This window comes from Barbatula barbatula, assembly GCF_947034865.1.
Source record: "Barbatula barbatula genome assembly, chromosome: 12".
Classification (NCBI taxonomy): domain Eukaryota; kingdom Metazoa; phylum Chordata; class Actinopteri; order Cypriniformes; family Nemacheilidae; genus Barbatula; species Barbatula barbatula.
The window spans coordinates 4,216,245-4,242,410 of NC_136775.1; the positions used below are offsets into that span (position 1 = coordinate 4,216,245).

General features: G+C 38.0%; 3 protein-coding genes across 3 annotated transcripts; 1 reads left to right on the forward strand and 2 right to left on the reverse strand.

Annotated features, from left to right (window-relative positions):
- Positions 1 to 1,187: 1,187 nt before the first annotated feature.
- Positions 1,188 to 7,754, reverse strand: dbf4 (DBF4-CDC7 kinase regulatory subunit). The gene is made up of 12 exons (XM_079469167.1): positions 7,266 to 7,754; positions 6,851 to 7,011; positions 6,295 to 6,477; positions 5,905 to 5,955; positions 5,740 to 5,815; positions 5,456 to 5,532; positions 5,167 to 5,212; positions 5,019 to 5,064; positions 4,805 to 4,936; positions 4,538 to 4,658; positions 4,276 to 4,391; positions 1,188 to 4,109 (listed from the first exon to the last, which is right to left on the reverse strand). Exons 1-12 carry the CDS (start codon positions 7,300 to 7,302, stop codon positions 3,326 to 3,328), a joined length of 1,830 nt encoding a protein of 609 aa, XP_079325293.1. The 5' UTR covers positions 7,303 to 7,754; the 3' UTR covers positions 1,188 to 3,325.
- Positions 7,530 to 11,344, forward strand: slc25a40 (solute carrier family 25 member 40). Its single transcript, XM_079469168.1, has 11 exons — positions 7,530 to 8,025; positions 8,116 to 8,223; positions 8,467 to 8,526; positions 8,612 to 8,718; positions 8,836 to 8,903; positions 9,002 to 9,126; positions 9,230 to 9,403; positions 9,488 to 9,594; positions 9,950 to 10,031; positions 10,134 to 10,214; positions 10,540 to 11,344. Exons 2-11 carry the CDS (start codon positions 8,124 to 8,126, stop codon positions 10,722 to 10,724), a joined length of 1,089 nt encoding a protein of 362 aa, XP_079325294.1. The 5' UTR covers positions 7,530 to 8,025; positions 8,116 to 8,123; the 3' UTR covers positions 10,725 to 11,344.
- Positions 11,345 to 13,569: 2,225 nt separating this feature from the next.
- On the reverse strand, positions 13,570 to 25,330 carry rundc3b (RUN domain containing 3b). Its single transcript, XM_079470413.1, has 11 exons — positions 25,106 to 25,330; positions 22,398 to 22,513; positions 21,107 to 21,240; positions 20,546 to 20,631; positions 20,217 to 20,306; positions 19,935 to 20,015; positions 19,666 to 19,837; positions 19,322 to 19,479; positions 15,561 to 15,707; positions 14,787 to 14,914; positions 13,570 to 14,145 (listed from the first exon to the last, which is right to left on the reverse strand). The coding sequence occupies exons 1-11, from the start codon at positions 25,198 to 25,200 to the stop codon at positions 14,000 to 14,002; spliced, it is 1,353 nt and encodes a 450-aa protein (XP_079326539.1). The 5' UTR covers positions 25,201 to 25,330; the 3' UTR covers positions 13,570 to 13,999.
- Between the last annotated feature and the right edge of the window lie 836 nt (positions 25,331 to 26,166).

Consider the following 26,166-nt stretch of genomic DNA (forward strand, 5'->3'; position numbering starts at 1 on the left):
AATCTTTCCTGTATTGGAATTGGGTCAGGACCAGTAACACCTGATACCACCATTGCTGTCTGATCTGCTGGATGTAGGGAGAGTCTCGAAAGTGTATATTCATTATGATTTGCAGTGCTGGCCGGTACTTAATCTCATAATTGAACTAATTTCACAGCCCCCAATTTTGCAGACTCAAGAAAGTGCAATGGTTGTTATCGTATAAACTGTTACTTTGCTGCCAAGAAGGTGTTCTCTAAACTCTTCTGTCATGACCCACTTAAGGGCCAACAACTCCAACCTCATTGCACTATAATTAGTCATATTCTCCTCACTTGGCCTAAACCCACGACACACACAAACACAAAAACAAACCAAAATGTTTAAATGAACCACATTCATGCATGTCTTCATTGAATCCTAAGAGAGAAAGAGAGAAAATGGACAACATTTTTAACTCTCTAATTTCTAATTTCTTAGAAAGTTCTAAGTTACCACAGAGCACTTTTTTTACTTCTGCATAGATTCCAAGTATGCAGCAGTACCTACCAATTGGATGTTCTCACCTCTTTTCTAATTTTTTTCAGTATTCTTCCACTTCCACAATACTGTTAATGCTTACAAAACATTGGACATTGTGTAAAAAAAAAAATACTCTTACCTGTGATGATAATCTGGACCAGAGATGAAGGCCTGCTCCGCATCCTGCAGTAGCAATTTTTTCAGGCCAGCCAGGCCATATATGATGGCCTATCAAAATAAAATGGTAAATTGAATTATACACAGGTCTGTACATACTCAGCATACAGTATACTATACAGAAGGCTATGAAAGGACAGAAACACGCACAATACATTACATGTATACAAGGATCTCCCTTCTTGGTTTGTTGTGTTTCTTGAAGAAGAGTCCCCAAGAGATCAACTAAAAATGTTAAAGTTCATTTAATATATAAAGAGACTTAAATTAGGCCGAAGCCTTGACCAATTTATTTATTAATCTTTTGCCAGACTATTGCCTACACTGAACTGGGTCCTTGAATAGACTACACAGTGCAACAAAATCTTAACTAGGTAGGGATGCACCGATATGTCAATTTTTGGGCCTATGCCGATAATTATTTAACATTGGAAGCCGATAATGATATATGGTCGATATACAGTATCTAAATATTCATATTAAAATTCCCTAAGACTGAAACAAAAGGCAAAAAGACAACTGCTTTTATTTGAAAACATTGACTGCATGTGACTATAAAGAAAACATTACTTTATAGTCACATGTCTAACAGGTCTCAAGACAGACAGCATTCAGACATCAGTTTGATTCAAACAATATGCTTTTGTTCGTATAATTTACACATTTAGAAATACTGTATACATACTGTACCTACATCAAAAATGTTTTACTAATAGCAGTAAGTGAATGATCACAACAGAAAGATACTGTACTGTTTTTAACTGTGAGCAGTGTGCAGCTGAAGAAGTTTAACCAGAGGAAATTATTTTTTTATTTATCGGCTATAATATATCGGCATAATATGTATTATCGGCTAATACGATAATATTAAAAATGACCATTTATCGGCCGATACCGATATGACCTATAATTCAGGCAATTGTTTTAACAGACAATAATTATGATAACAAAAGTAACAATAAACATTATAGAAACAGTGTCAAAAGGAAGAGACATGCATCGTGGGATTAACCAATTGACTGTGATCATGAGAAATTAAAACATTAAAATTTATTTAAATGACTTAAAACGGAAAAACAATAAGTAATTAACAAGGTTTCACAACGAAGAGTGCTACACTTTATAGTGCTGGCTAGGATAATGGTCCCATAGTCACAAAATCAACATAAACTTGCCAGTCGGGTTTCGTTAAAAGAATATTTCGTTTTACAGCATTAGAAGCTAAAATATTGTGGCTATATATTGCATTCAAGACTATTTAGCAAGTCACTTCGGCTACATTAACTTTCCAATAAACTGTAAAATGTTTTTAATTTTGAACTCATAAAAATGTATTCACATTTGACTGAAGTGTAAAGGTATGATAATATACTCTCATTTTTTGTATTTGTTATTCCTTGTATCCTTTTAGCAACAAAGGCCACCTACAAGATGGAGAAGGTGCTAATGATCAAGCATGTTCTTGGTGATGTAAAAAAGCTGAACCCTCTCTACCAAACATCTTCCTTGGAGAATTTCCAGTGTGATTTTGCGGTTCGCACCTAAAAACATGGGCAGCGCGTGTGCATCGGGACATCTACCCATTTTGGTGCCCATGTTGGAGTAATCCCATTTAATCCATATAATTTCAGACTATACTTTGCGTTTTCATGAAAATAGGGGAGAACTGCGGTTCCAAATAAAATTTCCAAGAGCGGAGAACATGCTGTGTGAAGCATTTATAAATATGTTCATTAATGATTAAAAAGTAATTGACAAATGCATTATAAAGCAGTTATAACTACATGAATAAAAAGGGGGATTCTAACGAAATGCCTGTCAAATAGTGGGCAGGTATAAGAAAAACAACATAATACCCTACAGTGTCCAGTCTGACAGCCTATATTCTATACAACAAAAGTTAATGCATACCCATAGAACGTTTGTCAACCACTCAGATTGAAGCATTCAACAGCCGTGTTTTATAAATATAAATAAACAAGTGGGATAATACAATGACCTCTGTTTTACTGTAAGATTAAAAACTAATATTAACAATGGTTTGAAATACTTTGAAATTACTTCCTGCTATAGTCTTTCGGTTACCCCTCAGCCACTTGAAGCGCCTTAATTTGATTGTGTATAGTATTTCCATTTGGATAATGGAGTTGTTACTCTGTGTACAGATTACTATTAAATTAGTGTTTCCTATATAGATGTTACGAATAGAAGGGAAACAAACGCATGTTATAATGTGCCAGAGACCCTGCTACTTTTTTTGAGCATGCGCCATAGCCAAAATAACATTTTTAAAAATACTGTAAAAATATTTGCAATTTATTACAGAAGCCAGAGAATCATAAGCTTCATTCCATTATGATTCAGTTACATACACGACATAAACTTAAAAATGCAATTAGCAAACAATGTATGTTTTTTCAGTAGGTATTATCCTGCATGCTTGTTCCAGTTTATAATAGAGTTTCTCTTAAAGCCGGTATGGTTAATAGACACATTTTTCATCCTACCGATTAAAGAACACAAATCTATGAATATATATATATATTAACTGGTGTATTCATAACACACTTAGATGTTCTCCACTCTTCATGCTGTTTGCATACTTCGATTTGTGCTCCCTCTAGTTTTTTTCAGTCCTATCTGGTTTTTAATCTGAAAAACCTTTGAAGTCTTCATGCATGTTGTCACTGGACTGGAATAGCTGCCACAGGTCCAGGGCACACACAGATGTATTCTCATGCTGCTGTACAACTCTAACAGGTGACAGAGAGCTCAAAGATTCTCTCTCTTTACTGGACTGGATGCATAGGTTTGGTCTTTCCTTTCTCTTCGGTCTAACATTTCGAACCTTACGCTGCAGGGAACTACAGGGGCTGTCCAGGCCTGGTTCAGGATCTGTACTGGCTAAAGGCCAAAAAGTTGAATTTTCAGCCTGATTTTCCAGCACGCTGTTTGTGTACAAGTCACTGCGGTTAGCCCTGAAGCACTCCCTTCCTGGTATAGATTCTACGTTTCCGTCACTGAAGTGTTGACCTGGGTTCAGGTTGTGGTCTGTCCTATATTTAAGTGTATAGGAGGCGCAGTCCTTCTCACCGCCGAGTAAAGATTTACGCTCATATGTCCGTACAACAGATTGCGAGCGGAATTCCCACTCAAAAGATCCACGCTTGGATTGGGATTTCTTCAGATCAGACAGGTCCAATAAGCTGTCCCTGTTGCTCCAGGGGAAATCATATTGGCCCCTGCTGCGTTTACGAACAAGTAGAGATTTTTCTCTGGTTTGGTCCGACAGAGATTTCTTTGCTGTAGAGCCCAAACGTAAAAAGCCCTCGCTTTTTGGCTTGTCATCACCAACCAGAGCTCCAATATCTTCCTTCACCACACATATGGTTGCTGCATGCAGAAGGGGGGTGGATACACTGCATTTCACCCTACAAGAGATACACATTGACGGAACAACCGGTTAAGGGTTTAACTGAAACAATAAATAAATGTATAGAACCTTCAATGATGTTTTGGATAAAATCATCTTCTAAAAGCACAGTTGTAAATGTGAACATCTGTCGAATTCTTGAAAATAATGACCTGTGTCTGTACCTTTTAGAGTGTGTGCTGATGTCAATGAGATCACAGTTGAGTCCCGCAATGACGCGATCCACAACTGCATACTCCTCGCTCTTAGAGAAAGTCTGATGTTGTGCCCCATCTAGGTGCTGGGGGTCAGAATATCACACGGTGAATACAGATGTTACACATTTAGCTAACATCCCAGTTTCAGCTAAAAAATACCATACTGTCAATTATCTGTTGCATGGAGAGCACAACCAATACTTTTTACACTTTGATTTAAGTCACATACCGCCTTTAGGTTTTCGAATTTGACCTCGCAGCACTCGCAGTATCCTCCTTTCCTTTTCTCTCTCCCGTCGTGTCCTCTTTGTCTATCTTTCTTTCCTCTAGCTCCACGGTCACCACCAGACCTTCACCAAAACAAAAATGTTCATTCACACACACAAAAGCCTTGAAAACTTACACCATGGCACATATAACTATGTGCTTTTCAACACAAGTAATTTGAATATGACTCATGGCCACGCTTCCCCTAACTAAAATTTTCTCATTCTACCTCTCCTCTTTCAGTTTCTTCTTTGGATCATCTTTTCCATGTTCCTCCATCAGAAAGGGACTGCAGGGTAGAGCAGATTGTAGGTTGCATGTAGGCATGTTGGTCATAGGGAGGTAGATGGGTCGATAATGTCTGAAAAAAGAAACATTTGACTTTAATCTAAAACACCGACTAGTTCCTTACACATATAATTGAATCAAAACAAAGTAAATACCTGCTTGAATCTTCCACTTTCACAAACGGTCGACTAATTCTTCCAGCTGAAAATAGAAAGTAAAATTGTAATCAACTGCAACTTTTTCTCATCAGGAGGAGATAATGAATTACACTATAAACAACTAATGCGGCAAAATCACGCTTACCACGGTGTCTAAGAAATGTATTTTTCTCTGGGGGTTTGATTTTGGCCTACAAATAAAGAGCAAATAAACAACTGAATAGATACTGAATAAGTGACCTATTATATAACCCTGTCTGAAATATGCATGCTCAAAATTATACAAAAAGATTTTCAGTATTTCTGTAGAATTCAAACAAATATCATTGAAATATTCTAATTAGAAATGAAGAGGTAACATTTTAATACCACCCAATATGCAAACATTAATTATATTTCAGGATAAACTGTGTGAAGTAATATAAATTACTTACAGGTACTTTTATGACTGGTTCCACTGTTTTTGTTGGAATGGTTTTTTCCTTCCTCTTGTCGATGTATGAAATAACATCTGTATAGAAACAAGAATATAAACCTCAACCCTTAAGCTTGCAGAAAACACAAATCACAATTAAAATATGTAAAACACCATGAATTACATACTCTGCCTTTTGCCATTATTGATTTAGCTGGGTGACAACAGCTCATTTTACTAACAATGCAAGCATTAATGGTGACAAAAATGTTCACAAAATGTTGACAAAGGTGTTGATGATACCATCAACATGCAGGACTTTGACCCCCCATTCCACAGCATTGGCCAAGATTCCATTCATCTGAATACGTTCCTGAGACTAAACCGAAAACACACAATTTACAAACGTCTTCACAGAGTTAATCTACAAACAAAACAAGAGAATTAACAAAACAAAGAACAACTCACTTGTTCCTTAACTACCCTCTCCACAAGCGATTTTCCTCGACTCACAGTTGCCTGAAAAATGCAAACATTTTGAATAACCTAATAGGAAAATGTTGCATAAAAATAACATGTTAATTAAAATATTAGAAACATTAAAAAAAATAACAAAGACAAATTAAAAACATAGCATATAATAAAAAACATACATGCAAGCATCTCAACTCTCCTTCACTTCAAGTGACAAACATTTGTAACATAAAAATGGACAAAATGTTACTGCAGCAATGATGTACCCCGTTTAGGAGAGTGACATTTACGCAGAAAAACACAAGATGAGGAGACTACTATACTTTAAAAGTATAGCAAAGCATAATTTTACAAGTACACAGATACAAAAGTGTCATCGCTAACCGTATCAGTGGGTCCCTGTGAGCTGCCCCTGTGTCCGTCCCTCTTGCTGCTGGGACGAGGAGAGCTGACCCCTGAATCGGGGCTGGGTGCTGGGGAGTCCGGCAGCAGACGCTGGGCATATCGAGCCTCTGGCTTGCTGGACACAAGATACTTGATCTCCTTACTGAAGAACCTCTCCACGGTCTGATAAAGAAAACAGACGAGAAAAGTGAAATTATAATAAATTGAAGTGAAGCAGAATGTACAGAATAAAACGTATGGAATACTGAGCTAACCATCCGACACAATCCAACCATAGCATAAACATCGGATTTAAAAAGGTAAGTATATTTACCCATCAAAAAAGAATAGCAAATACAGGAAACCCTTTCATACACGTCTTCAAATTGTTTGTTCCCATTAACTAAGAATAATTAAACTAAAACTTTCTTTAACGAAATAAAAAGTTGTTTGCATTCTGAAGCATTCAAACAAGTAGCTTTGTTTATAAACTCCCTTGGTGATAGTAAACAACAGAATTCTCTTTCAAAAGGAAAATAATTGACATCCGGCTTACCCCACCAAGACTTTTAATGTCATTTTCTAAGGTTTGTGTCCTCTTATTCCATGGCAAATCAAAGTAAAATATTCTTCCTTTGAAGGGTTTGTTTTGGAGAACATCACGTGTTGGTTTTACGTTGCTTTTAGATGATGCAACATTTTGTTCCAGTTTTGAATCTGTTAAGACCAACAACGGTACAACATCAGCTAAATACATGTATTCATTCCAATTCATACTCAGAAACACGCATATTTCAAAATGGACGTATACTACAGTACTTTAAGCTACACCGTGGTTTCAGACAATTACTGTGTTCATGCATTTAAATGGTAGTCATTTTAAAGAATACACGTCAAAAAGTACAGCATTGCCATCATATTTGTGTTAGTGTGATACACAACGATATGTAACCAAAGCACAAATACATTACCTCGATCCTTACATCTGGGGAATGATTCGTGCTTCATAATGTAAGTTTAAAGTCCTAACGGCCCTAAGACCAGCCTGTTATACCTTCAACCCGACGCACCATTACTCGGTCAATTTAAGCCATTTAGAATTAAAACAAACAACCGCGTTTTAGATGTTATGTTGCTTATCCGTGTTTATAAATATCTTCATAACAAACACTCGACGCGAGCTCTTTCTATTTTCCCGCTTCGCCATAAAACCCCAAGTCAACGTGGCAATTAACAGACGTAGATTCGACATATATTCGACGTCAGTTTATTAAACCAGAGCTTTAAAAATGTCAAACATTGACCTACAATCATTCTAATATGAAGATTGTGGCTTAAATTTAGGATTTACATATTTAAAACGTATATTCATACGGCACGAGACTTCGATACGGTTTCATGACCGTTGTGCGAATGGCGAAATTTAAAAAGACAGCAGTCACGAATGTGCTGCTGTGAATGATCAGGCACCGCGCACGTCATGTGTTGTGTAAGCGCAATGGCGCACACTAGCGTAGCAGCGTGAAACTCCAGGCGAATCAATTTGTTTTTAACTTTGTATTTAACTAATAGTAATGACACCGATGGCGTTGTCCAGTTTCGTCGGGTTTGGTTAGTTTTTACCGCTGACGTTGTTAAAAAAACGCAGTAGCGTGGCAGTTGACAGCTGATGTAATGCAACCGGGGGGGTGTTCTTGTAACGAACATGTGAGTTTTTAAACAAAGTCCAAGGTAAGTGAGACAAGTTCATAATGTTCATATCGGACACGTCTTCTAAAAACAAAGGAGTAGTTAATGATCCGAGCTTTGATTACATTACAGGTCTTGAAATGGTCTCTCAGAAAAGTTCTCTAGTAGCCACAACGGGCATTACACCGTTCCAGCAGATGGTGGCGTCCTGCTCTGGGGCAATTGTTACATCACTGTTTGGTAGGTTGATGGACAGATGACAATGAACTGTTTATATTTTAAACAAATAGCAAAGAGCATCTTACTGATGCTGGATGAATATGTCAAGCAGGCTTGTTTTTGAATGCAGATCTGAATTTCATAAAATATGCAGTTACATGTATGTATATGACTTTATACACGGCTGTATGTTCCCGGGTATAAAACCCAAGAACATAATAATATTAAAAGAGGATATGCAAATTAAGGCTGTTGTGTTCGCAGTGACGCCTCTTGATGTTGTGAAGATCAGACTGCAGGCGCAGAAGAATCCTTTTCCCAAAGGTAAACGTATGTGATTATCTAAGTGTCAGACTTTGATGTGGTTTATTTATTTGTTTGTTTGTTTGTTTATTCTTCTGACGGGCAGGAAAGTGTTTTGTGTACTGTAATGGCTTGATGGATCATATATGCGTCTGTGAGAATGGAAATGGTAAAGCGTGGTACAAAGCACCCGGCCATTTCAACGGCACCCTGGTAAGACAAACCATTCAAAGCAGTTTTAAAGATAAAATCGTAATCTGCAAGGACTGTTGCTGTACATGTCGTCACCTTACAGACTGAAGCGTTGCAGAATAACATTTTCTGTCCTAGGATGCCTTTATTAAGATCATACGCAGGGAGGGAATCAGGTCTCTGTGGAGCGGCCTTCCACCAACGCTGTAAGTGTTCAGCTTCATTTCTCCACCCTGAGGATGTTTGCTGCTTTCTGGACACAGCTGACCTTTACTGCGAGAACAATGAAGTGTTTTTATCGTAGGGTGATGGCAGTGCCTGCGACTGTGATCTATTTTACATGTTATGATCAGCTCTGCGCCGCTCTCAAGGTCCGGATGGGAGACAGATCTGACACGGCTCCACTATTGGCCGGTGCTTTCGCAAGAGGTACTGTTTATCCAGATTGATTAAGTGTTTGACAAGTGCATCCCATTCTTACCTACGGTATCAAAGCGTGCTTTGCTATAGCTGAGTTTTGTGTGTGTATCAGTGGGCTCGGTCACAGTAATAAGCCCCCTGGAGCTGATCCGCACAAAGCTTCAGTCTGAGAAACAGTCGTACCGACAGCTGAGCGCTGTGATCAGGTCATCGGTGCACAGCGAGGGCTTGCGGTCTATGTGGAGAGGCTGGGGTCCAACACTGCTCCGAGATGTCCCCTTCTCAGGTGATTTGACATTAATAGACACATAGCTAACACCGGTTAAATAAAGACTACATATGAACCCATGTGTTTGTTTTTTCTCCTTAGCTATGTACTGGTATAACTATGAGAAGGGGAAAACCTGGCTGTGTGATTACTACAGCTCAAATCCAACCTTGTCTATCACGTTTACAGCTGGAGCCGTGTCTGGATCGGTGAGTCTGTGTGATGTCTCATGGGAATTATTTATAGCTGTTATTAACATCTGTTGGATCGAAAATAAATCCAGATTAGTGAAATGCTGAAGGCATCCTGATGCATCCCACCTAATAGACCAAGTTACTCTAAACAAATCATGCGGTCAGGTTTCAAGCTTATACGTGGCTTTAAATGAAAACACATTTATGAATTTTGAAGAGACCTTGCATATACTGTACATGGGCAAGAATTTGACATATCCGACAGTATACACATAACACTGTATAAATATACAAATAACTTTTTCCAACATTAATATGAACTTATGAGTTACACATACACATCCGCCAACGTACTTTCTTATTGTTTTAGATTGCAGCGATTGTCACGTTGCCGTTTGATGTGGTGAAGACGAGGCGGCAAGTGGAACTTGGTGAATTGCAGGCAACGAATTGTGAGAATCAAAATTCAAGATGCAAGTAATCATGAATGACTGGAAAAATCGGTCATTGAAATTCATTGGTCCAAATGTGGGAACCATGTGTTTTCTTTGTAGTGTCCACACAAATCTCATCCAGCACATACAATGTGATGAAGCGGATAGTAGCAGAGAATGGCCTATCTGGACTGTTTGCAGGTATGTACTGTATTACATTTCTCCCACTATCATTTCAACTGTATTACCACAAATAAAATGTTTTAACTAGACAAGTTACTATAACAATAAGGGCTGCTAAATTATCAAAATGTGCATATTGCAATATTCATATCGCAGTGGTTTTCTAGTAACCAAATGATTTTATTACTTTTAATACAAAAAGTTATGTATAGTCGTTAAGTGTTAGGTTAATACAGAAGCAGATGCAAATAGTAATGCTTTTTTTTCTTAATATTGTGCAGCACTAATAACATCTACCACAAGATGTCTCTGTGTAACCGCTCTGACTCTATCTCATCCTCAGGTTTTATACCCAGGCTGATAAAAGTGGCACCTGCGTGTGCTATAATGATTAGCACATATGAGTTTGGAAAAGCTTTGTTCCGCAGACGCAACCTGGAGAAAGACTGGACTGCAGCCCAGCACCTGATCCATCACACACCTGAGACACCAGCTCTGCAGCAAATCACTGAACGATTTAATAGATAGTTTTCTTTAAAAATAAGAGGAATTAATTACACACTTTATCCCCATCATGCATGATGTCAAGCTGTGAAATAACCTGCCTGTCTAGTGAAGAGTAAAGAAGTTATATTCATTTTATTGTGATTAAAAATCAGATCAGATTTATTCTTTAAAATGCTTATTTATTTGTTATAATGGAACTTTAAATCGTCACATGAACAATTGGGATACCATTGGATATCATGGTTATTAATGTAATTGATTTAATCGTTTTTGTATATGATTTTTTTTTGTCTCTGTATTCCGTCATTTTGTAATGTCATTATTTGTTTGTTTTTGTTAATAAATAAGGACAGTGTGTGTAAATGGTGCCAAAAGCCCTGAAACTCAGGTAACGCTGTTATGTAAAAGCCCCATTAACTGATTGGATCTTTGATTTCTTTCTATATCGAATATTGCCTTTCATTGAATTGAACTATGCCCAGCTCTCAATATTTCAAGGGTTAGAAACTGTTCTTTGCGAGTCTAATATCGACAAAAAAAGAAAGATTAAAATCCCCATTCACAAAACACTACAGATGACAAAAGTCTATGTTTGGGACAAAACAGGCCTGTAGGCAAGAACCAATTTACATTTCGGTTTATTGAAAAATCATGGACGTAGATAAGGACATCAAATTAAATGACAGAACTAATTAATGCAAAATGATACTGAATATATGATATTCATCTCAGTGTGCCTTCATTGTGCTCACAGCATTTGTTTCTGTCACACTGTAATAGAACAGAAAGTTTGACACATTTTAACAATAGCTAAATCACCCAAAACGTAAAAAGCCATAAAAAAAGAATACATTCAAAAATGTCAGTAAAGGCATTCAAATTCAGCAGTCTAACTCAAACAAATGATAACTTCCATTTAAAAACAATGACTGTCAGCAACCTAACCTGAAGAAAAAATTAAAGAGTAATTCCTGCAGTATTTCAAGAGCATGTCTTAATGCACACAGCTGCATTCCTTCATTCCACTTGATACATCAAATATGTTTCGTTGCATGAGTTGAATCAGACAGTACTGTATGAATGCATTTGAAAAACATCTTCAGCTTGTGAGATGAACTGGCTTCTGAAGACATTTCAAATCTAGCTCTGAACAGTGTACACCATGCGTTTACGTGTAAAACGTATTTCTGTGGTACGTAAAGAAAATCGCACAGGCGGACGAGACAATCTTAAAGGCTAAAAAACACAGATGCTCCGCAAGGCAACATACAGGAGGAGCCAACAAGACAGTGATGCAACTAACAGGAGCTCTGCATATGCTTTTGCCTTGAATCTGAAATTCTATTACGCATTTCTGAATGTGAAGTTATTATAAATCATGGCCTAGCATGCCACATAACCTGATTTTTTCAAACCAGTCTTGCTACTATTAACACTTTTTCATACTTTTGTATCAAGTATTACAAGGAACCTGCTAGATTGATTAACAAATCTTAAACTAAGAAAACAACTATTTAATTCCAGTTCTGTCTACTATACAGTATTTTTATTGTATGCACATTAGCCACTATCTGAATAATGGTGAGAAAATATGCATAACTTATACCCTGTGTTTGAGGAATATGTAGTGGTGTGTGGATATGTAAATTAGATCATACATATGCATGCGCACTCCTTGTAAGAGGGCACTTTCACTGATTGAAGAATTCTGAATACGGAGTGAATCTTAAACGCTTATTTAAGATGTGTTAACATCTACATACAGCACACCAGACGTATGTGTGAGAATTAAATCAAACATAAAAGTTGAACATAATGTCAAACATCAAGACCATTCGTAACCCTTAGGTTTCTGTCTATGGTGAATATTTTAAGTCAAAATCACTTTTTACACTACTGTGCATGAGTCATGTTGTTTTGAAAAAAAAAGTCTTGTGTTTTCTGTCCCGAAAATGTTCCTGAACTGCTTTTTCTTAACAGTCAATGTCACCAAACCCCATTACATTTTAAAAAACACTTTAAAACCTCTTGATAGTTTCAGGGCTCAAAGGGGCCAAAAAGTGCCAAGTAAACATCACGCGGTTTTAAGGCCTCTTGTCTTGTCTTTTTTAAATCGCTTGATACAAAATTCAGACAAGGTGACACCTCCGTCCAACAATGATGAAGGAAATATTCCTGACAACCACCATCATGAAAAATGACTTTAAAACTGTCTATTTGACAGTTGTTTGATACATGAAAGGCGATATACCCACACTGTTTGTTTATGTAAACCTTGTACAATTTTAACACTGCAGCTTAAATGCGGTGCGAGATTCCCATATTCTCATTACAAATACCAAGTACTTATACTGTGAATTCATTAGGCCATTCAAGGGATTTATTACACAAATGTCTACTGGGGCATTATGAGTTTTAATATTTTCGTATAATGACCACCATAGCGTTTAATTGACCACAATCCTGCTGTGCTGATTCGTGTATAGCTATGCCATATTTATGTTTCTCATATCGCTCTGCCTCCTCTCTCTTCAACTCAAAATCAATATTCTGTTCATTTATTTATTTATCGCGTCAGTTGCCATATATCAAGGAACGTAATGTAGACTCAATGATCAATATCACAACGTACAGCTCTTTAGGATGATACAAGATTCCCTATATGCCCTGTGCCTAGATTTGACTGTACGATAAGCTTTCTCCAAAGCAAGATCTCATTGACTCATCTCAAAATAAATAAGTGTTGGAATTTTTAAATTTAAGAATGAATAAATATTTTAATATATAAATTAGCTGTAAATGTATCTAATAAAAGCAGAAAAGTCCAAATTTAGCTGGAGCCACAGTTCCACATTTCTACACAGATGAGATTTTACAAACAAAATTTAAATAACAAAATAACTGGTAAATGTAAATACAGCTGTGATTTGACATTGAAATCAGTTTTTTTTACAAAAGGCTCGAATTTCTGATGTCCTGAGTCAAGATTGTCGCTCCATACGATTCATTTAACAGATGGAAAGTGTGAGGAAGTCAATAAACAAAAATAAACACAAACTTCAATGACATACTGAACAAATTAAACTAGACTAAAACCAGTCAGGACAGAACAGGGGCGTTGCCTTGTCCATCAGAATTGTCTCTACGAGAAACACTGAGGATGGTAGTGTAGTTTTTCTTTCTAATCGTTTATCTTATATTTTCTCTCAATGTAAAGTCCAAACCATTGATTGTGACGTTGTGTTTGTGTGAACGTGCCTGTCTGTGCGTATAATATCCATACTTTTCTGGCCTGTTCAAGATGGAGTAAGTCCCGGGCTGGTCATGTCTGTTGTGGGACTGGCCAGATACTCACTTGACTTTAGGCTGGCTAGAGATTTGTAACTGGCCATCGAGGTCAATGATCCACACAAACCCCTAAGCGATGGAGTATCCTCTTTCCCTGTGAAAAACACAACCGTACATCGGCACACATTAGTGAGTAGACATCAACATCTCACATGTGATCTCTTCTAATGTTATTAGTGATTCTTTAAAGTGGAAAAAAAAACAGCGCTTCAGATACAACATCTGAGCAAAAGAAAAACTGACAGGTCAGAGCATGGCGCTAGCAACACCAAGGTCATGGGTTCGTTTTCCAGGAAGTGCACTTAAATGGTATAATGTACAAAAATCGCACAAGGCCCGAATTCAAATTTGACCACAAAAATATACAATATTTGTATATGGCAGTATTTACGGATAAACTTGTTATAATACTACAGTAAAGAATCTGAACAACAAGACCTTCAGTACGCATTATGGTAATGAGAATCTGGGGATAAATGACTAAATAAATAAAATAAAACGAGATTTGATGCAAAAAGATATATCATTTGAGTTTAAGGTTAAAATATGACCCAGACGTTGTCTCGTGCTTTCATGAGGTTCACGTGAACACTGCAGGAATAATGCTGCTGAAATCTTCCCTCAGGTGGTATGAAGATATAACATCATCTATAATTAAGTCAGTTCTAGATGTCAGATATCAGAGAATGATGATGTCACCAGAGCTGACTCATAACACACAGACATAACACAAACCTTCTCTATGCCAGTGTGAAAGTCCTGCCTTGCTGTCCAGACTGTGAGGGTTCAGCTGTGGTGGATCCAGAGACGCCTGAGATAGACTCATATCGGCAGAAAGATGCTCCAAACTCTGGAAGCTTTTACTGTGGGACACACACACAGGTGAATTTGATTAAACTTGTCAAAAACATGTCACATTTCACCCAAAATAACGCATAAAAGGCCTATTTTAATTATGATAACACATAAAGTGAGTTGAATGAATTATGTTCCTTTGCCTTTCTGTGGTGTGAATTATTTTGTTTTCCACTTTTGTGTTTAACAGAAGATACATTCATAAACATGTTTTGGATAACATGAGGGTTGCACTAATATAGTACTGTATTACAGTAATGAAAATCTAATAAAAGTCACCACTTTTAATAAATGAAATAACAAAAGCTCAAAACTAAAATGTCAGGACATTTTTTAGATTGTCCCAAAAATTTGCTTTAGAATGACCACAGCCCTTCAAAAGCCCTCTTTACGTTCCTCGTGAATGATAATGATGGCTGTTTAAAGTGTGCCAACACTATAATGTGATTTCAGAGCTGCATACATCAGCAAAAACCAAAATGAAGCTGAGATAAGGGGCCAAAAATACAGCTGCGCACAGCTGACGTTTGCTTATGTTAAACAGGAACAGAACTTGATTGAAATCCAATAATGTATAAGCTGTGAGGTTAAGCTGCGTGTATCAATACTAGGTTCATCCTTTGGATGTAAACTACAAAAACAGGAAGCACATACTCATCCCATGGTCCTGTGCGTTTCCTGTAAAGGAGCGTATCCAAGGCAACAGCGTTAGTATCCAAGGCAGCAGGTGAGGGCCACTGATTTGTCAAGTGGGAGGTAAGCTCCTGTCTGGAGCGCAGGTCATGGTTCTTCATAACCGTTCTGAGCGAAAGAAAAGGACACAAAGAGATAAGAGTAGAGTGATGAAGATGAGAACAACAGAGGACATTACGGAGGACTTTGTGTCTAACTTTAAGTTGTTAAAGTCACCTCCTATCCTAATATTTTAAAGTCTTGTAGACTACAGTTCCTGGTAGAGAATTGTGATGGCAGCGCGATCATGGGTTTGAACACACATACTCGTCAAATGTCTAGTATACTTTGGATAAAAGCGTCTGCATAAATGTGAGTTTTTTTCAGGTTTGCTGCAGAAACATGATGAGGGTCTGTTTATCGATCAATCACTCAACCTGCCAAAATCCTCAAACAAACAAACAGTCTTCAACCTCTGCTCAAAACTGCCCACAGCTGGAAATCACCCATTGTAAATCACTCACAGCAGTCTGAGAACAAACACGCTCATTTGTATTGATCCAGCCTCTGATGTTGCAACCGAAACAGGGATACACATACAGCTTTACATGGAAAGAGATAGCTTTAAATCTTCTCAGATTACAGCTTTAATCTCTAAACGTTTGTTGTGAGGTAAAGTGTTGCTTTTTGTTAGAACATTCATCATCACCAAGGTTTCTTTTGGACCGAATTAACATTTATTCCTTGCTTTACCTATAAAGCAACATACAGTGCATTCAATCCATACTTTTCTATTAGTATATGTGTTTCTTGGAGATCAAACCTTTGACTCAGGAATAAATTTAAATAAGATGAGATACTTAAATCAATCATTTTTTAAAGGTTCAGTGTTTGCATGTTTTCGGAAATAATCGTACAGCTGTCTTTTATAAATGTGTTCAATCTACGGATATTTGAAGGGTGCGATACTATTCTTTAAGTACTCAAGATTAACATGAGATGTGTGACCCTTTAAAAGAAAAGAGGATGTCTTTTATAGGTTTTGTAGCAAGGGGGCCGCCATCTTGCAGTACCGCTTGACGGTGACGTCACCGGGTTGGGAGAAACACTGTTAAATACAGGATAGTGGAGGACATATAGGGAAAGATAACAGTTGAGTCGTGAAATATGGAAACTGTAAAAGCACGGGATTATACAACCATTATCAGAGGAAATATTTACAGTTAGAAAACGAGAAATTCATAAAAAATGAATAGCGAACAGATTAAATAAAAAATGTATTTAATCCTCCGTGTGAGGCATGATTATATAAGTAAATAAGTAAAAAAAAACTATTTTAACAACGTGACTGTTTGGTCGTCAGGACGTGCTCATCACGTCTCCAAAACGTTACTTGGTACGTCGCGGCGATAAAAGAGGTACGTTCCAGGTATGTCTTCAGGAGGTCATCACCATGTCCCAACAACTCCAATGTTACTTCGTCACGACGAATATGGGAATCACAAAGTTACGTCGCTGGAACGTTATGATGGTACGTTGTGGCAACGAATATGGTCTGGTCCAGGTAATCCTATGTACCCTAACGTTCCCTAGACGTCTTCAGAATGTGGTCAGTAATGTCACGGTGACCAAATGAAGACGGCATGATGACGTCGTCAGAACGCACTGTATTAGCTGGGTAGTGCATTTCTGTCAATAGATCCTCGTAAATATAACACACTGGACCTTAAACACATATACACTCACCTAAAGGATTATTAGGAACACCTGTTCATTTTCTCATTAATGCAATTAGCTAATCAACCAATCACATGGCAGTTGCTTCAATGCATTTAGGGGTGTGGTCCTGGTCAAGACAATCCCTGAACTCCAAACTGAATGTCAGAATGGGAAAGAAAGGTGATTTAAGCAATTTTGAGTGTGGGGTGGTTGTTGGTGCCAGACGGGCCGGTCTGAGTATTTCACAATCTGCTCAGTTACTGGGATTTTCACGCACAACCATTTCTAGGCTTTACAAAGAATGGTGTGGAAAAGGAAACATATCCAGTATGAGGCAGTCCTGTGGGTGAAAATGCCTTGTTGATGCTAGAGGTCAGAGGAGAATGGGCCGACTGATTCAAGGTGATAGAAGAGCAACTTTGACTGAAATATCCACTTGTTACAACCGAAGTATGCAGCAAAGCATTTGTGAAGCCACAACACGCACAACCTTGAGGCGGATGGGCTGCAACAGCAGAAGACCCCACCGGGTACCACTCATCTCCACTACAAATAGGAAAAAGAGGCTACAATTTGCACGAGCTCATAAAAATTGGGCAGTTTAAAACTGGAAAAATGTTGCCTGGTCTGATGAGTCTCGATTTCTGTTGAGACATTCAGATGGTAGAGTCAGAATTTGGCGTCAACAGAATGATAACATGGATCCATCATGCCTTACTGTGCAGGCTGGTGGTGGTGTAATGGTGTGGGGGATGTTTTCTTGGCACACTTTAGGCCCCTTAGTGCCAATTGGGCATCGTTTAAATGCCACGGCCTACCTGAGCATTGTTTCTGACTGTGTCCATCCCTTTATGACCACCATGTACCCATCCTCTGATGGCTACTTCCAGCAGGATAATGCACCATGTCACAAAGCTCGAATCATTTCAAATTGGTTTCTTGAACACGACAATGGGTTCACTGTACTAAAATGGCCCCCACAGTCACCAGATCTCAACCCAATAGAGCATCTTTGGGATGTGGTGGAACGGGAGCTTCGTGCCCTGGATGTGCATGCCAAAAAATCTCCATCAACTGCAAGATGCTATCCTATCAATATGTGCCAACATTTCTAAAGAATGCTTTCAGCACCTTATTGAATCAATGCCACGTATAATTAAGGCAGTTCTGAAGGCGAAAGGGGGTCAAACACAGTATTAGTATGGTGTTCCCGATAATCCTTTAGGTGAGTGTACATCAATGTCGTGAGGTAGACGGGACGAGAGCCGGCAGTCGAGGGTCTCGTATCATGGAGGAGATCGGGAGCATAAGAGGACGAGCGATCGGACCGTCAGTGATAGAGGACCAGGCCTGGCTTTTAGTTATGGTTTCTCACGGGCGACTGCCGGCTGTATGTATATTTACTTTTTTGTTTATTTATTAATCAAAAGTTGTTTTATGTTCGCCGGTTCCCGCCTCCTTCCTTCTTTTATTGGATCTTTGTTACAATCAATGTTTCTCCATCAAATCCCCTCCTGATTTACATGCTGCAATAAACTTCTATGCATCTGTCTCCATAGCAACCCTGCTCTTGTCTTAGGGGTGACATCTCCCTGTGCTCAGATGAACCATGAACTTCAGTCTGACAGAGTGAAAAATCCAGTCGACATCTTTTGACATGAGTATCGAGATTCAGATAATGCATCTACTCCACAAAATAAATAAATAAATGTTTGCTTCGAACTTCTTTAGTTTGTTTTAATCCAGCTCTTATAAATATGTAAAGCTCTTGACAAAATTATTGTGGTCTTCCCCATTTGTAAGTCAATTTGCATGAAAGCATCTCTTAAATAAATGTAAAACTAATATTAAAGAGCTAAAAGATGCATACAAATAAAAGAGATAAATCAATACACTTCACAGACCTCTTGGAACAATATTTCGCATCAGCACCAACACTTTTCATTACCATAAATCAATTACTTTCACACAGAGAGTGAATTCACTAATGCTTCCACTTGTATAATAGTTTTAAAGAGTCTTACAGTTGATCCTGAAGCTCCAGGATGATGATCTCCAGCTGATCTTTCTCCACTTTGTGGCTGGTTTCAGTGTCTGTGAGGCGCTGCCGGAGAGATTTATTCTGAGACACGGATTCGGACAGCTGAGCTTCTCTCAAACGCACCAGCTCCTCCAGATAACCCTAGACACACACAACTGGAATCAGGGCTGACGGTACGACGTAATAAACCATGCAACGATGGAATTGCTCACAGCGAAATGGAATGGTCAAGTTCAGCGCAGTGAATTGTGGGATGCAATTTTGCATGTACCAGGAAGACACATCCAAAAATGCAATTTATGCATACTGCAGAAACAATTTTCTCACCTTCTGTTCCAGCACGACTCTGTATTTCTGCTCCAGTCTTTTACTCTTGCTATACCAGCTGCTCTGATCGGCCATCAGACTTGCCACCATGTAGGTTTCAGGAGTTCCTGCTTCACTTCCACTGCTGCCCAGCGTCCTCATCTCCTCTTCATCGCTGCTGATGCTGTCAGATCTGACACATGAACATATCCCACAGCCTGAATTAAGAGATGCGTTAACAGACGCGCTCACACGTATGGAAGGTGTGTATGTGTCTGTGCGGCACTCACGTTTGTGTGAATTTAAGGTACGGTGTGTAGTCAATGACCACTGGACAGCTCTCATCAAGCCCCTCCCCCTTTAGACAGAAACTGTCAAATTGAAGATGTAAATTTGAGCGAAACGCTATACGTGCACTTCATCAGTCACAGGATGGGATGTGATGAAATAAGTGTGTGTGGGAGGCTTATGTCAGCAGGTGTTTATGAAGTGCAACCCATATAATGACTGATCAAGATCCGGTCCCGCTGAATGTCACTGCCACCCAACAGACAGGAAACGAATGAACGTACCTAAAGTCAATGGTATTTAGGCCAATCAGAGTGTCCGCAAGAAGCCCCGCCTCCTCGCACAGAACTACCGCCCCCTCCTCATAGAACCTCCTGATAAACAAACACAAAATTAATCTGATGAAGACCAACAATTACAAAACACTTTTGTATTTTAGATTTCCCACACCTTGTGATTTTGTCTTTTGTATTTACTCAATTCTTTTCTTTTTAGATTTTTAGATTCACAAAGAGCAATTTCTATCATATGGAGCCCAGCATATAAATATATTTACAAGTGAACTTTCCGTGTGAAATTTAATTCATTTCCATGACACATTCAAGGCTCAAACCTGGTTGTTTTAAAGTCTTTTAGAGCTGCCGAAATGTATTCAGACAAACGTTTCTCCATTAACGCTACTCTGATCCAGGCACGACCCTGAGAGAAACACAGAGAGAGAGAATCCTCTTACCTGTCAACCACAAAAGCCTTTAAAACTAATTCAGCAGAGAGATGACAGAGGATGGCATTAACAATCATCTTGGACAGCACGGAACACAAGACCAAAACTTTTTTGCGATCGGATTCTTCAAACCACGTTAGAGATGGTCAGAAACGCATTTGACCACATCATATTTGTAGAGGCTAATGCATCCTGATGCATTCCGGACAACAGGGAAGGGCTGTCTCCTCATATAACAAACCAAAACAAGGTTAAATAGGCTGTACGCGAGGATTAAAAAATACAAAAATAATTCGTTCAAACAGTTATACATAAACAAGACTTGTCACACGTATCCAAAATTCTGTTTATAATACAACAATTAACTATTATTCTTCTCTTTAAACTTGTAGCGATGTTTCATTTCTTGTGGGAAGTAAAACGTTGTGAAGGTTTTATGTGTGTTCTGACCTTTGCCTTGGAGCTGCGGACGTTCTCCATGTTTTCAATGCTGTGGATGCAGCTGTGCGGTACTTTACTACAAGCTACACGTATGTAATCCCAGAAACTGCGTGGACTCTCATAGCCAAACCAACTGACCTGACCTAAAGAGAGAAAACGGGTATAAAGACAGCACATTAGTATAAGCAGATGTATATAACTTATTTCTATTAATCGGTTTACAAATATACAACAAAACATTATTTTAAAGTCTTCCATTTAATTGACTTAGAAGTCATTTTTGTGACAAATAACATAACGTTCTTGGTTCGTGTATTAAAAACATATTACATACCGACATTTACATTTTTAACTGTATATTAATGCATAGTTCACAAAAAAATGATGTCATCAATTATTCATCCTTATGAAAAGGTTGAAAACCTCTTTAAGACTCTTTCTTGTCTGGAACGCAAAAGAAGATATTTTGAAGAATGTTCGTAACCAAACAACGGTGGCACCCAATGACTTGAATCGTATTAAAAACACAGAGAAATCAAAGGGTGCCACCATGATTTGGCTACCAACGTTCTTCAAAATACCTTCTTTTGTATTTTGCAGAAGAACGCCATACAGGTTAGAAATGACAAGAGAGCGAGTATATGATTAAAGAATTTTCATTTTGGGGTGAACTTTCTTCCATATTTTAAAACGGTGTGACAAATATATGATTTGGTTGAAATGATGAACAGAGAAAAAACGAGAGTATCTTCTTTCAAAAGCCTCAAAAACTGTGGATATATATTTCCCAGATCTATAACTCATATACAGAGCCTGAGTCTATAAACAGATTAGAACTGAGAGAGAGAGAAACTGTTATTGTGTCAGAGTCTGATCTTCTCGAACCCAAAATGAGACACTCACTGTTCTTTTTATACCTCATTAACTCTCCTGGAGTGTGTGTCTTCGAGCAGCATACATCAGAGCATCATTATATAATGCTGGTGGATGCGTGTGAGACATCAGGCTTCTGGGATAATTCAATTTCACAGAGACTGTGTGTGTGGGGGATATTAATATCTTCATTTCACACGTGAGAAAAAATGCGTGTGGCCTGTTACAATTGTTCTGTTGTGACCTGAATATTCCTGCACGACTATCAAACTTCAGAAGATCTGGCATCATCTTTTTCTGTTTTTATAATGACCTGCATTCACTTGATCGAATGGAAGGGTTGTGTCACACATACACACAAATAAGAGCAGAAAAAGGCTTTCTGAAACAAATAACGTGCACCAATATAACACAGTTTCTGTCTCACCTTTCAGTCTGTGGCTCAGAATATGTTCCAGAATAGACACAAAGTTGATGAACTCAGCAGATGCGTCATCTATCGTTTCAAAACACGAGCGATCAATGAGGGTCTTCACCGAGAACCTGTGAACTCACAACACACAACCGTGAGCATTACGCCGACAGTTTATCTGCATAATCCAGTTTTACAGCCAACACTGAAACATTGCGAAACACTAAATGAGCTTTTAGGAGTTCTTTAATGGGAGACGCCACGTGTTTTATGGAGGCTTTTATTACGTCTTCATTACATGTAATTCTGGCATAATGAAAGTTCAGTTTATTATCGCCAGCTTTTTATGAGTCGTGATTTTTTCATTTCAGAGATAATTTCACATCTGACATTTCCTTCCGATAACACATCTAAAATGTGGAAAAACACAGACGAAAACGAGAATTTTTTTTCACCTTCTTGACTCTTTCTTTGACCAGGCGGTCACTAGTACAAAATAAAGTTGGACTAAAAATGCAAAATATCCATTTTTATTTATGAGCTCATGAAGGACTTATACTCTATGAATTAAACATGAAACATGGTGAGGTCATGTGACACAACCGTTCAAAATGTTTGCTGATGCATAATACAATCTCACTTTATGAAAAGAAATGCAGTCAGGATGCACTGTGCAATATGCAGAAAGATTACAACATAAGCAGACTCTAAATCACTTTAATAAAAGGTCACATAGGAAATATTAAATTGGAAATATACGCATGCTATTTATTTATTTATAGGCTATAAATCAAACAGAAAAATAAGCAACAGGGTTGATGCACAACCTGTGAACACAGCTACAGCACCAAATAACATTATTTCAACTTTTTTCTAAACATTATATAGAAAGAATTAACTTTTCGCTATCAAAATAAGGGTAGGCATATTCAGTTTGCTCGAGGAGTTGAAAAATTGTCAGAAACAAAACACAGTGCTAACATAATGTCTTAAGGTGTAATGTTAAACTTACAATTAATTTGCTCCATTACATGATTTTATCACAATGTTTCATTTTGAACAAATAAAAAAAACCTCAAATTCGAATAACATATTTTTGCAAAACATTAACAAAAAGTGTGTTTTTTACAAAATTCAAGGATTAAGAAATATGTTAGTAATTTCATAAAAACTGAATACTGTTTAGGTTTGTCCCAGAAACTCAACCAATAAATGCAATTAAAAAACACGTCATACCATAAAAAAATGCTACAGCTCTTTAACACCTAGCCTACATTTTTGGTATTGCACGACACCATGCATATAATATTACACATATGTTTGTAACACCACACTGAACGTCAACATGTTATCACCAAAAACCCACCTGAGGTGATTTATTCTGGCTCTGAATGAACTCTGGATCAGATTTCACAGGATAAACGGGAGGAAACTGCTTATCTGTCCCTTGTTCTCCCACAAACAAACATCAAAATGACTATGACAATCTGAGTCTCACACACATACACGTCACACTCGTAGCCTTTCCATTGGCTCATACCTGCTGTGCCCAATTAATAGGCATGACATTTATTTGTGTTGCTTTCCCTGCTTCAAACAGGCTCTGTGCGATGCTGTCTCATTAGACTTACTAATAAATAAGTCAAATTCAGCTAAATGTCTCTGAAAAATACATTTCTCAAAGTCACAATTAAGGAAAGCCAGAAACTAACAACTGACATCACTTCTTTCACCGGGTTGTGAAAATTTCACATAAATAATGATTTTTTTGTTATAATTTAGATATTTTGAATCGGTTGCATGCTCAACAGTATCAGTACTTCATAAAATAGTATGTATGCATTTACATTTAGTCATTTAGCAGACGCTTTTATCCAAAGCGCCTTTCAAAGAGTTTGGGGAGCAATAAGCGATATGTCATAAAAGAGCAATAGTACAGTTACTAAGTTACTAGTTACTAGTTTCAACAAAAGCTAGACCACTACCTGTTGAGAGGGAAGTGTACTTTTTTTTCTTCATTTATCTGTCTAGTATACACAGTAGAGGGGTGTTTTAGGTAGTTTTTTGAAGGTTGTGAGAGATATGCAACAATAAACAATTCAGCATGATATTTTGTTGTCATACGACCTCATTGCATTCAGTGAGTGAGGTCCTGTTATCATAAACAAATAAACACCTTTGTGTCTATTGTCTAAAACCCCTTTGTAGTTTGATCAAAGGAAGTCAAAATTGAAGATGCTACTAACAATTTGGCAAATGAAAGTCTAGAAATCTCCCTCATTTGTATGGATGAAAGCAGAAATAATAGGTAGGCCTAACATGTAAATTTCAAAAAGCTCAATTCTAGTATTTGTGGTAAAACCACAGCAACCGCAAAAGTACTTCTGTTTTAAGTATTAAGTATTTATAGTAAGATAATACAAATGCTGATCCATCAACACAGTGAATACAGTGGTCAGTACAATTTGTCATATAACAGTAGCTACTATGGTATTACCGCAACACTTTTTTGTAAGGGCTGTCAATTATGACGTGATGCTCACTGACGACAGACCTCAGATCGGCGTTTCTGTGTGCAGCGCACGTACATCTACACGATCGTCATCATCTCTCCCGGTCCAACATCAGCAACGTGCAAAAAACCAACTTGTAAGCAATGACATCAGCGCACAGGTTCGCTGCTGCGGTATGTCAGACGCAATTCATGTGTGATCAGACTTTACCTGCACACGGTGATCAGATTCCTCCTCTCCACGGCTCTGATTCGCGCTGCTGCTTTTTTCCGAGCCCCGTTAAATCCGAGATTTAAAGATGCCATGGTTTCTCCCGTACAGGTCTTCGTTGGTCTTTCTGGGATGCTTTTATCAGTCTCCGACTGGACTGACTTTCGCTAAAGCCATAGAAATATACGCACGTAGAGAAGCCAGTAGCAGGTAGCCTAGACATTATTGGGCGTGGTTTAGCGGCCCGGAAGCTCTCTATATTTGGTCAGGGGCGGTGGGTAAAACAATGGTTTGTTGTTATCTTATTTTGACCGTCAACGCGTCATTTTCAAGTCAATCGCTATTTTATGATTTAATCTTGTGTAAATTATCGTCCACGTCGCAATTGAAATGGATGTTTTGACCACGTGATACCCGCATACCTGTCAACATTGAGATTTGAAAACAACCATTTTATAACCAATTGAATTTAACCCATTTTATTATGACACAATTCTTTGCAAAACACAATTTACAAAGTCTCTCTGGTTGGGAGACTTAAGTGCAGAACATGGTTAACACAGTTAAGTAGAACAAATACAATAAAGAAAGTAAATACAAATAATATTAAATTAAATAAGCGAAGGCATTACAGTGCTTAAGGCATGTCAAAGTTGTTCACATTCATATATTGTTCTCAGTCTTCAAATATTCTTAAAGTAAAGTTACCTGGAAGCTTAACAAATAATGACAAATATTTGAATACATCTTCACATAGAGCGTTAATATTATCACTGGAATCTTTCAGGAGTTTCAAAGAAGCGAAGTGATCCCTCAATTCAATTTTAAACACCATTAAGGAAGTGTTTTTATTTTGCCATTTACATTTATGGATATGTTCGTCCATCCTCGGGATAATCCCGCCCTGCAGCCGATTCTAAAGATTTAATTGGTCATGGGAATCACAGTACCGATTGCCTACACCAATCACTGATCTCTAAACCTACCCGTCGTTGTAAGGCTAACCAATGAAATTAGCTGCAGGGCGGGACTTCCGCTTAACTGTTTTGCGCCCAGTGTTT